General features: G+C 34.9%; 1 protein-coding gene across 1 annotated transcript in view; it reads left to right on the forward strand.

Annotated features, from left to right (window-relative positions):
- The window catches only part of R3HCC1L (R3H domain and coiled-coil containing 1 like), a 75,957-nt gene that overhangs the window by 31,928 nt on the left and 30,735 nt on the right, over positions 1–13,294 (forward strand). The window contains exon 3 of the mRNA XM_030759230.2: positions 10,827–12,631. Coding sequence (XP_030615090.1) covers positions 10,841–12,631 — 1,791 coding nt within the window. The 5' untranslated portion in view covers positions 10,827–10,840. The remainder of the gene's footprint in view (positions 1–10,826; positions 12,632–13,294) is intronic.

The raw sequence follows: 13,294 nt of genomic DNA on the forward strand, positions 1-13,294 counted from the left end.
CAATTCCCCCAGCCTTTTCTCTCTCTGTCACTCCCTGGGTAGTTTTATTTCTGTTCTTGGCTTGAATCTTTATGGTGATGACTTCCAAATTTTTATCTCCAATTCTTACACCTCCCCTGAGCTTCAGACTTATATTTCCAGTTGCTTCCTTAACAACTGTACAATGTCCAACAGGCATTCAAATTTAAAGTGTCCATGTCACAACTCTTGATTCCTCTTTTCTTATTTCCTTCCCCAGTCTTCCCTATCTTAGTAAATTTAACCGTCATCACCCAGGTTGATCAGACCGAAACTCTCAAAGTGACTCCTCTCTTCCCGTTACATCCCATAGAACCATACCACCAAGTTTTTGTTAGCTTTGCCTTCAGAATATATGATTAATCCAACCTTTTCTTGTGACCTCCTTTGTTACTACTCTAGACTTGCTGCATGTCTATTGTTAGACTTCCAGATTTTCCTCCTCATTTCTTATCCGTTATTGTCAATTCCTCACATTTTTGCTAGAATGATCTTTAGCAAAGGTTAAGTGAGATCTTGTCATTCTCTTGCTGAAACCTTCCAGTGACTTCCCCACACATTCAAAATAAAATCCAAAGACCTTGTCTTGGCCTGCAGGTCCCTGTTTGTTCTGGCCCTTAGCTGTCTTACCAACTTCGGTGCCCCTTTTTACTCTGTTACCGCACTTGTTTCCTGTTATTCCCGGAACATTTCAAGCTTGGCATGCCTCATAGCTTTTGTACTTGCTCTTCTTTTTTTCCTGGAATTCTCTTTTCCAGATAATTTCTGTGACTCACTGATTCAACTCAAGTATAAACTCAGGTATTAAATCCTCAGAGTGGTCTTCCCCACTTTTCCATATGGTCTTCCCTTCTAAAATAGCCACACACCCATCACTCTGTATTCCTGTCCCTCCTTCATTTTACTCCATCACATTTACCACTGTCAAACATTATAATATATATTTAAATGTTTATTTTTTATCTCCACCATTACAGTGTAAGCTCCATGAGGCCAGACTTTGTTTTGTTCATTGCTGTGTTCCCAGTGTCTAAGAGGGGACTTAGCACATACTAGGTATTCAATAAATGTTTGTGGAGTGAATGGGACCCCAAATCTCAACTGGGGGTTGGGAGAGCATCACCTATTGAGAAGTCTTACTTGCCATGTTTTAACAGATAATATTTATTTAGTGCCAAATGCAATGCTATGAGACAAAAAGACACTAACCCTACACTGAAGGAACTTACTGTTTAGAAGAGAGCCAGACATGCAAACACATACCTGTAAAGCAATATGATAATTGTTTTAATGAATGTATTTATAACGATATGTAGTGGGAACTTATGGGCAGGACCGTAGTATATCAGGGAGTCAGTGATGAAATTATAGAGGAGGTAACCTTTAAGGTGAGATTTGAAGGGCAGGTATGAGAGTATCAGGCAGACATCAGACTGAGAAAATAATGTGTCTTAAATCACAGAGATGTGAGAAGGCAGCTGGGCATGTTTCTAGTACTATCAGGAGTTGGAATCAATGGACTCTAAAGTCTGATATTAGGAGCGGCTGGAGTTGAGACAGCCCGCTGAGGCAGCTAGGCAGTTTTAGTGTGGCAATGGAGCTAGATCATGTAGGGCCAAATCTGCTATGCAAGATACTTTATGTACGTGATAAAGAGCCACTGAAGAGTTTTGAACAAGGAAATGACCAAATCTGACTTGTATTTTAGAAAATCACGGGAAGCAGTATAGAAGTAGAATGAACAGGGCTTGTTAATTGATTGAAATGTCATAGATAATGACTTCCAGGTTTCTGGCTTGAACTGCTGGGTTGATAGTGATACCATTCACCAGACTATGAAATTAGGGAGGGAAGGACAGTGAATCTTCTGAGGGGATGCCTAGAAGTTAAAAGTGTATAATTATATTTTAGTGCTCAGAAATCTATTGGTTTACATGTGTCACTTAATATATTTTGTATATTACATTTAATTATAAACGTACTAAATCTGCTTTTAGGGTACTTTTATTCCTTTACAGATGCACATATATGCTACCGAACTGAAGGATGTTGGCGTTTCTTAGTTTTGCCCACTTCTAAGTAGACCAGTGAGAATGTGAATGCTCTTGATAGTCCAGTAAAACAAAGGCAGTTGTTAAATGATTCTAAATCTAAGGCCCTGCACAGTTTTAAACATATATGAAAAAATGCTCCTAAATTTGTTGAGGGTAGATTTCACCACATGGGAATGTCCAGTCAGTCTTATTTTCTGATTTATGAAATATAAGTAGACTTTACTTCTTTTGATGCTTTATTTTTTTTATCATTATGAAATTTGGGAAAATTAAATTGTTTGTGCAGAGATAAGCTTATCTATACATTCATGTTTTAGTTGATTCCTTGGTTTGGTACATTCCCTTTTTGCTGAAAGTGAAAAAAATCTGAAACAGGCAAGACACAAGAGGAAAAGCCAGACTGTGTTCTTGTGGCATTAAGGACATGGCAAGATCTTAGACTAGTGCAACGGTTCCATTAGAAATATAACACAGACCAAAAATATGAGCCACGTATGTAATTTTAAATTCCCTAGTAGCCGTATTAAAAAATATAAAAATAAACAGATGGAATTACTTTCAATGTGTTTTATTTAATCCATTGTATACAAAATAGTATTATTAAACATATAATCAATTTAAGAATATTAATGAGGCATTTTACTTTTTATTTGCTATACCAAATCGTTGAAATCCAGAGATATTTTACAAACACAGCACATCTTAATTTAGACTGGCCACTTTTCAAGTGCTCAGTAACTGCATGTGGATAGTGGCTAGTGTATTGGACAATGTAGTTCTAGATTATTCTTAGACCAAAAAGTAGAGGTTGCTCAGCGTTCTGCAACATTTGTGAGATTATCTTTCCAATGTCAAGTAATTTCTGTTCTGTTCGTTTTATTATCCTATGAAGTATATTAAAGAGTTGCCCTTTTCTCCATTCATCATTTTCCTACTTACAGTAATTTTGTCCAATAAAGATCTGTTTGTCAGTTTTCATTACCTTTGCTTTCTCCTACACCAATTTATGGTAATGGCCTCTTATACTAAAGCAATAGCATATCTTTAAATTTTAGTGATTTTGTTTTTAATTACAAAAATAACTACATTTATTGTAACAAATTCAAACAAACTGAGGTAAATGTATAAAAAGATAGTAATTCTTAATTCTTTTCCCTCTCTCATTTTCTGCTCTCCCAGATGTAACCACTGTTAACAGTTTAGATGATAGCCTTTCTCCCCTTAGGAATATATATTTATGAGAAAACTTTGTTAAATGAGAAAATTGGTACTTCGAAAATATGTCTTAAAGTGGACCTATTTAAAATGGAGACTAAAGTTTCATAGTTATTAATGAAAAAAACCTGTTAGGTTTTTTTTTCTGACATGAAAATGTTTATTTTACCACATATTTAATAAAATTGAGGTTGTAATTACAGTTGTGCTAATTCTTAGAATTAACAAAGAATGATATAAGTGCTTTCTTTGTATAATTTTTTTTCACTAAAATTGTGTGATAGTCTGATAGCATCCTTTACTTTGATTTTCTTAGTATTTATCATACAGATTAGACAAGAGCTTCAGTTTTACCAAAACTGTTGAGAGCTTTAACAGTTTCTCAAGAGATTTTTCTTTAGCCCTTGACATTTCCTTTCTTGATTCCTGTCCTGTCATCATCCTTGCTAGATTTCCCCTTCTTCAGTTGTTCACTGGTTTGATTCTGCCAGAACTTCATTCCCCAAGGGTTTTGCTCTGAGATGAGTACTTCCTTCAGTATTTTTATAGACTTCATGAAATCCTGCATTCTTTTCAATATTTGTATTTTCACTTTACAATTGAATTGCATTGTGTTTACTTTGTATTATTGGTTGCTTACAACATTAGACTATTAGTGAGAGATTGATGGGCAAAGCCAGGATACATAGTTGCAGTAGATGTTAGTGTCAAGTAGAAATGGATTTTATATGTGATCAAGGCACATTTTGAATATTATTGTATTATAAGGACTTTTGATTCCTTGTGTAAACTTGTAACTTAAGGAACTCAACTGCCTATTTAAATAATAGCTAACTTTTATTGAGACTTTTAACATGACTAGCAAGTTTCTCTATGTGCATCGTTTAATTAATCTGTTCAATGTGTCTATGAAATAGGTCTGTTGTTATCCTCATTTTATACTTTGAGTAAACTAAGGCTTAAGGTGGTAACTTCTGCCACAATAAAATTAAGTAATTTGTCTGATATAAGGGCTAGTCAAACGTTGGGCTGGTAACCATAGCCTATACTTGATGGTACACTTTTGTGCAAAAACAAACAAAAAAAATGAATTGGATTGTAATTTTCTTGTTTCAGTTAGTATTATGTTTTGGATATCAACCCATTATGTGGATGGGCTGTAATTTTAAGACAGTTCCCCTATTTAGATTTTCTTTACAGTTTTTATTTATTTTTTATTTTACTAATGTTGACGTTCTTGGTAACTAAGAGGCTTGGATTTTAATAGCCATGTGGGAAATAAGAGTGGAGGCATTGGGCCTGAGAGAGATGAGTTGGAACTGAGTTCACCACTTAAAGCCTTAAATCTCAAAGTGTTATACCCTCATTCAAAGAGTAGACTAGGGAAAAAAAATTATGCAGAGTTACAGAAAGAAAATAAGGACGCTTGTCTGTTCTCACCTGGGTTCTGAGTGAGGGGGGAATGTTTCCTGAGATTGTATAGCTACTGTTTTACTCTCATCTGGGTTTGTGTTTCATATTTATATTTACTGCATCATTCAGAAAACTTCAAACTTAAAAATTCACATTAATGAAGAATCAATGTATAGAGGAATACTTACAGTCTGGCTGTATGGAATTCCCACTGATAAAGGCGCATTGATGCTGAACTCACTACCCAAAGTTACAGCACCGCCACCACCAACAAAAGAAGACAGTGCTTTAAGTAAAAGTCAGAGACACAAGAGACAGCAGAGTTAAATCCTCAGGAACTTCACAAAGTAGAACTATTGAATAATAAATATTTAATATTAAATAATTAAAACCAATTAAAAATTAATTTAAAAGTAAATGCCACAGTTATAATAATGAACATTAAATAATAAAATAGAAATGTTAAAAATGATTAAAGATAAAAGAAGAAAACAAATAGAAGAACAACAAAACTATCAAAAACATAAGGCCAGGGAGAACAGAGGCAGGGTGGAGGATAAATAGGACTTCTATAATAAAACTTTAGTCATTAAAATTAAAAAAAAAAACTGATTGGATAGGATAGAATGCAAAATAGACAAATGCGAAGAGAAAACTAGTGGTTTAGAAGATGGATCTGAAGGTACTGCCCTGAATAAATAGAACTGGTAAAATTCAAAAGCATAGTGTTATCCCAGTAGAAAAATAATACAAAACACAAACTAAAACACATAGTACACACTTGAGAACACCATACACATAATAGAATATCTTGAGAATCATCAGAGAGGAAAGAGAGACCACTTACAAATCAGTGACAAACTGACAACAGATTTCTTAACAGTAACAGTAGAAGTCAAAATCCATTAAAGAATGGGAGCAATGTAAAGATATTTTCAGACAAAAACTAAGAGTATATATGAAGGGATTGTAAAATAAAACCATTGTACAGTTGTCTAGGAGACAGATACAAATAATGATCAACTTGAGATATTTAGACAAGTACTCATGTTATTGATAAAATGATAACAGACTAGGAATATAGTATAGAGCTTTCTGAGCAGTAGAAGAAGAACTCCATCAACCTGAAAGAAAGCAGGAAAAGAAGAAAACTACAAAAAGTAGGATAAATGGAAAGGAAGCACAAAATAAAAAGGTAGAAATACTTCCAGATGTATCTATTATCACAATAATGTTAATTGACTAAATTTGACAGTTTGACATTGACAGAATGTCAAATTTGATTGACAATTTGACAGACATTAAATAATTCATAATTTGATTGTATACTGTTTGCAAGAGACACCTGAAACATGATGACACAGAAAGTCTGAAAGTAAAAGGATAAGAAGAGATACCTAAGTAATATAGTTGCTATAGCTATATTACTTTCAGACAAAATAGACTTTTGGGTCGTTCCCCCCCAACCCCGCCAATAGAAGGGATCCCCTTTAGGGTCACCAGTAGAAGGGATCACTTCATAATGGCAAAAGTAACAATTTACCAGGAAGACAGAACAATCCTAAATGTAAGTATCTGATAACATTACTTTGACAAATTATATAAAAATTAATATACAAATGTAGAGAAATCAATAAATCCACAAACACAGTGGGTATTTTATCCATACTTTGCAGTGATTAAGCACAGACAGTAAATAGTATGATTTGAACAATACTTTAATAAACTTGATTTTATGAATACACATACACAGAACCCCAAAATTTAGCTGTTATACGTTATTTTTAGGCACAGATGAGACAGTTACCAAAATTGACCATTTACTAGACCATGAAACAAAATCAACACATTTTGAAGACTTGATCTCATTTATACCACAGTGTAATTAAGTTGGAAATCAATTTAAAAGTAATTAAAAATATATATATATACATTTGGCAGACACTTCTAAATAACTTATGAGATGAAGAAAGCATGGAAATATGTATTTTCATTATCATGTCATTGCAAAAATCAATGTGAGATTGACTATGAGATCTGAAAAGGCTTAGACACAGTGACTAACCAAGTAGCAGTGAATTCCTGTAGTGCCCATGTTAAAATACTATTTTTCACTAAAGTGAACTAGGGCTTCTTGAAAAAAGTGGCTGATTCCAGCTCTGGTCTAGTATGACAAGCTGTCATACTACAAAGCAAGGAACTATCAAGGATAACTTGGGCTTGTGTAGAAAGGACCATGAAGGGGCTGCCATTGGCCAAAGATAGTTTGAGCTTCAAGAGGAATAATTATTGCACTGGATTGAAACAAAATAAATGAAAATCTGTGAGGTTTTTTTGTTTTGTTAAAATCAACAACAACAAAAAAATGTTGGTCATGGAACCAATTCATTCAGAAACTGGTAAATAAATAATCAAATATTCTGTCTTATCTATATAAACTGCACCTCAGAATCACAAAATAGTTGATGAGGGAAAGTTTACTGTAAAAGAATTCCAGCTAACAAATGCACAATGAATGTCAGAATTAGAATGTCATCATTTTGCAAACCCTGATGAAATAGTGTATCTTGGCAGTATTCCTCTAAAGCTATTAAAACTACTGGGTAAAAGACTGAGAGGGAACTTTATAGTGGACGGTTCAGGCTGATGGACCTGAACCCACTGATCAATGTGTATTATTACAAAAAGGAAATAATCAGACATTATTGCTATCTGATGTGATGCAGTAGGAAGTTCATAGCACCACATATGACATATTCTTGCTATAAAAAAATTAAACCCCAATTTTATCAAGACTCTAGATCAACCACTACTTTTTAGGAAGCACAGAGATTATACATAAAAACTTATTAATGCTAAAGAGTACAATGAGCAAACTCAAGAATGTGGGAAATTCTAAAGGACATATAACCCAGTTTCTTTAACAAATGAATGGCAAGATGGGAAAACAAAAAACAAAGCCAGTGTGACAGGCACCTATGAAAGACCAATGCAGTGTGTAGATCTTTTTGGATACTGATTTTAACAAAACAGCCAGTGATGGTGTATTGGAGCATCTTCTACTGGTGTAAGAGCTAACTGTTTAGGAATTTTTCAAACTGATTATTAAACCTATCCATTATTAAAAATTAAATTATAGCTCATTATTAAATAAGTGACATTTATAAAAAGTTAATAAATATTTAAAATTCATCACTTCCTAATTATTTCATTTTACTATGATCTGTGCTCTTGAAGTTATTTATGTATAGTGTACCTTTATGGTTGAAATACTGTGTCGTGGTGGGCTACTGGGTGTCCTTTTCCCAACTCCAGGTTCATTGATAACACCACATTGGTAGCTTGAAATTAGCCACGGTAGGAATATTTACATCACAGAGATCAGCAAATGCCATAAATCACAGTTTGATTTATTGCTTATTGATTGTCTAGACTTAAAGTGATGGAGAAATGGTAATAATGGTGACTTACAAAAGTGCTATGTCTTTAGCTATTTATCATATTGTGCATAGCTCAAAAAATTGAGAATATATTCTTTCATTCAAAAATGATTATCCACTTCCATAAAGAAGTCACATCACTCACACTGGTGACATCATTGATATAAGTGGAAATAATACTCCAAACTACACTTGGAAAGCCAGTTGCTAAACATTTACCACCACAGTGCTGGATGGGCATAATTGAATTCAGTGCTTTGGTAAGAAATAGATAATAATATAAATTTATTATACTGTTATTCAGCTTTTGAAATAACCATGATGACATGTAGACATTAACTAAGAAAAAAAGGAGGTTGAGTTTTAAAAGCCATTTGCTGTAGCACAAAATAATTTTAAATTTGAAGCCTTTGATATATGTCTGTTGTGTATGACAAATAGAATCATAATTTAGAGTTTGAAGAACACTTAAAATTAATCCAGACCAATCTGCCTTACAGATAGAAATTCTTTCTCTAGTATTAGTCCATCGTCTAGATTGTATTTAAATTATTCTAGAGACAGAATACCTGATAATGGCGTTGGAGAACTCTAAAAGTAGAGTTCTTTTTTATATTGAGGTAAACTTTGTTTTCTTTTAATTTCTACCAGTTGGTTCTGGTAACTGACTTCTGGGCAACCAGTCTTCACGTATAAAGGTAGCTGGGATGTTTCCATTTAGACCTTTTTGGGTAAGGAGTATACCTTTACTTCCTTTAACCATACCTCGTGTTGTATATTTTCTAGACTTTGTAATCTAAGACTGTTGCCTTTCTAAACATCCACATCACTGTCTTTTGGCTTTTATTGACTTTGTAGATGAAGTAAAAGCCTTCAGATCTTTTTTTTTTTTCTGTGCAAATTATACATTTTATTCTGTGTTGCTTGATTCTTTTTTTTTTTTTTCTGTTAACCCAATGCAGGTCTTTGTATTTATTCATTCCTAGTCTTCATATTGCTTTCAGCACAGCATTCCAGATTATAGAAATGATACTAAATTGTAATTTAATCATTTTTGTTATTTATTAATCCTGTCGATTTTGTGTCGGTTCACATTCGATAAATACTGTGTTCATTGTTTGCATCCAAATTATTGTTTAAAATGTTGAATTTTAAAGGGCAATGGGGACATAGTTCTCTGTTACATAACCCTCTCTAAATTTGCTTCTACCCATTATCATTACCTTTTATTGTGAGTCCACCTACCAGTTCTTAGTAGCCCATATTTTACCATCTTACAGTTCATCATGATATATTTTGTCAGGTGTTTTGCTCCCTGAGATCAAGATACATTGTGTCTATGGCATCCCCTCCAGTGAAATATACTTTAGTACTTCTATTTTGAAAATTAGACGTTTTAAAAAGATTTGGCATGGCTAAATGTTGAAGTCATATTCTTCCACAAATGGAAAGATAGAAAAGCCATGCAGAATGATGAGCTAGATAATAATTAAGACATCAAAAGAGAAAAGGGACAGGTGGATCACTGGAGACACTTGATGATCAGGGCCATGGTATATCCCTGGGCTGAAAAGAAAATTGCCTGGCCATGAAAGTGGAGCTTCTTCACTGAGGAAGCATTCTGATCAGGTGAAATTTTAGGGATCTGTAATAGAGTGGACAGGATTTGTTAGCCTTTCCCTCTTACTGTCTTTTTCCTTTGAAAGGTATGTGGTGAAATATTAACAGTGGGTGCTTCTGAGTGTATATGGGTGTTTCTTTGCTATGTGTAGGACCTTCTTATTCTCTTTGCTCTGGGCAAACTAGTATGTACTTCACAGTATTATTTTGAAGATGAAAAGAATAACTCAGTATGAGATGGTCTAGTACATTTCCTCATATTTTGTAGATAGTAAATAAAGTTTTATTTAACCTTTGTTAAATTTTTTCTCCTTGTTAAATTCCATCGACCAACCATGGTAGAGGTTGTCAGGGAGTTACCAGTGAGTTGTCCCATCACATTCCTTGACCTCCACCCTCCTTTATCCTACCCAGACCCATTTTATTGCTACTAGAAGGAAGAAAAATTTATAGTAGGTCACTTGATTAAATAGTGTTAATAGAATGATGACTTTCTCTTTCCCACTACCTGTTTCTTTCCTAAAAATCATAGTTCACAAGCAGCATCTTCTAGAAAGCAGTCCATGATTAGTTGTCTCATTTTCTAGCCCACATTCAGGTTACTCTCATTCATATGTTACTCTTAAAATCATATTTATGTATATATATTTATGTTGAACAAATGTGCTTTTAGGGGTTCTCCTTGAATGTATTCTTCAGTGTAAATTTTGAGCTCCTAAGATGGTTGTGTTTTATGAGTACCTGATAGCCTATAATCACTTTTCTCATCTGTTTTAATTCAGCTGAAGACAAGGCTACTTGTTAAAAAGTAGAGAGAACTTGGAAGGTAGAGGAAAGAGGCTATATGGATAAAATTCATGGGCTCATGAGTTATTTTGGAATTTACTCTCCTTAGTTGCTTACCTGATTGCATTAATTATTTTATGGCAGGTTTTACTTTTTTTTTAACTTAAGGATTTCTATAGGATGGATTAGTAGGCCCTCTGCCTAGCCTTTTAAAATCTCTTGGCTCAATACATTGTAATTAGTTTTTGGTAATTGAATCTTTCTCTCTTTTTTCTTGCAGATTGAGGTGGTGCCATGCAGCAAGAAGCAGAGAGATGCAGAGTTCGAGTCAGGAGGCCTGACATGGCACTTTATGTACCCAAAGCTCGAAGGGGTATAGTAGTGCACAAATCAGGTGATGAGGGAAAAAGCTGTGGTCCACCTAACTCCGTGGTGAAAGAAGAACAAAAGGAAGATTCTTTCTCTCAAAAGGGGATCATTAGAGACAAGCGTGAGGCTCAAAGACTAAGTATTAATCCAGATAAAAAGGAACACAATCGTAGGGAAGGAAAGAAAGCTTCAACAAAATTTAATAAAGATGCGTGGCTTCAAGAAAGAAATAAAGATAGTGTTTGTACTAAGAGGGCAACCACAGAATCCAAAAAAATATTATCCCAAGGACATCAGCAAAGAGTCCCAAATCCTGGGATTATACCTATCATACCTTTACAAAGACATTTTAAACCAAAGAAGGTAGAGTGTTTGGAGGTTGAAACCAGAGATGTGACAGAACAGGATGGGTTGCGTCAATCTCAGTCTTGTTCAGAAATCAGTAAGGCTCAGGTTCCAAACAAACCATTCCAAAATGTGGAATTCTGTGATTTCAATAGGCATGAACTAAACGGGGAAACATTTGAAGATAGAAATTCGGAAAGCAGAATGGAAACTGAAGCCAGGGTTGCAGAGGTACTATCCCAATTTCCTGGAGATTTTAGTTCTGTGGTGAAACCTGAGAGTATGATTGCACCAGGAAAACCAAGCTCTGATTCTGGAATTGTACAACAAGGCATGCAGACATCGGGTGGAATGCTGAAGTGCAGCAACGGAGGCATCACCCCTGATTCTGTTCCTGGAAGTCCAGTTGGTATCATTGATCAGACTTGCGTAGACTTGGATGCTGAGAATGTTGGTGATACAGCCAACAGTACAGATTTCATCTTGGGTCAGAAAGGTGTAGATTCCATTCCTGAGACTATGGGTCACATCTCTCATCAGATGGCTATAGTCAGCAAATTAGAGAGCATAAATGGCATCTTTGATCCAACAATGATTAGAGAGTGTGAGGAGAATGACAGCACTGCTGATGAGTTACGTGTAAGGTGTGAATCTTCTGATACAGCTGTCCTTGCTCATGAAACATATACAAATCATGGGTCTAAGAGTGTAGGTGACATTACCAATAAGACATGTATGATGGACATTACAGATATCATATCTGATCAAATAACTGTAGTTGCTGTTAGAGTAGCTCATGAGGCCTGTAGCAACACAAGTAGTTTCTCAGACTATTTAGAAATAAGTGCAGATACATCCCCTCTTCATGCAGCTAAAAGGGGGAATGACACTGAACATTTCAGCAACCTGACTGCTTGCTCAGATATTTATGCTGAGAGCGTTTCACCTAGTTTCACAGAGTCAACAGGAAAGTTGATAGAGAGCTTGTCAGATTGTGCTTCCTCCTTACCTGTAAAGAAGATTGCTGGTAGTAATTGTAACACTTTTTTGGACTCTGAACTCAGTATGTTAAATGGGACAAAAGTATTTTCAGACAGTGCTTTGGGCAGTGATCAAGATTGTACTGGTGATATAACAGAGGCATTGCATGAACTTAAAACTGCTGAAGAGTTCAAAACAAAAGAAGGTGGCTCAGAGACTACAGAATTTGGTGTAACCTTTCCTGATATAGAATCAGTATCTGTGGAAACATCCATGGAATCGAAAGCAACTGATATGTCTCACACAGAAGCAAGTGCTGCTACTGAAGAGAGCTGGGAGTCTATGTTTAATGATGATGGTGACTGCCTGGACCCACGTCTTCTACAAGAGGTATGTTTTAGTGGAAACTGGTTGGCTCTTAGGTAGTTCATCAATTCATAGGACCTAGGATTTTGGGGGTAATTTTGATAGACATATTTATACATTCACACACATTACATCCAATGTAACAGTTTTGCAAGAAACTGTTAGGTTGGCCAAAAAGTTCGTTCGGGTCTTTCCATACTATCTTACGGAAAAACCTGAACGAACTTTTTGGCCAACCCAGTAATAGGATTGTAGATTGAGAAAAGAATATCTGATAGATCTTTAAGAAACAAAGCATACAGTGTTGAACTATATCTATTATAGTCAAATCCTGAGAGATCTTACTGAATAGGTTAAAGATGAATTTAATGGATTCTGGCTAACTGTTGAGAAGATACAGAGGGAAACTTCTTCCAAAGGGCTTTTCTGTGTTGACAAGATGTATTTCACACTGGCCTATTTGAGGGGAGAAGAATAATTTATTATTCATATTTACTTTATTTTTCCAGCAGATGTTGGAATGATGTTAGACACTATAGAGGGAAGGGAAGGGTGTAATGAAGGTATGATTGTTTTTTTAAGGAGTTTGTGCTGAGTTGAAGAGTAAATGATTGTTGAATATGCTGGCTAGTTAGAGTTCATAAATACAAAATGTTGGATTTGAAGGCATCTTAGAAATTATTTAGT

This window comes from Delphinapterus leucas, chromosome 16 (assembly GCF_059928025.1).
Source record: "Delphinapterus leucas isolate spDelLeu-1000000601 "Yukka" chromosome 16, BTC_Dleu_Yukka2, whole genome shotgun sequence".
NCBI lineage: Eukaryota > Metazoa > Chordata > Mammalia > Artiodactyla > Monodontidae > Delphinapterus > Delphinapterus leucas.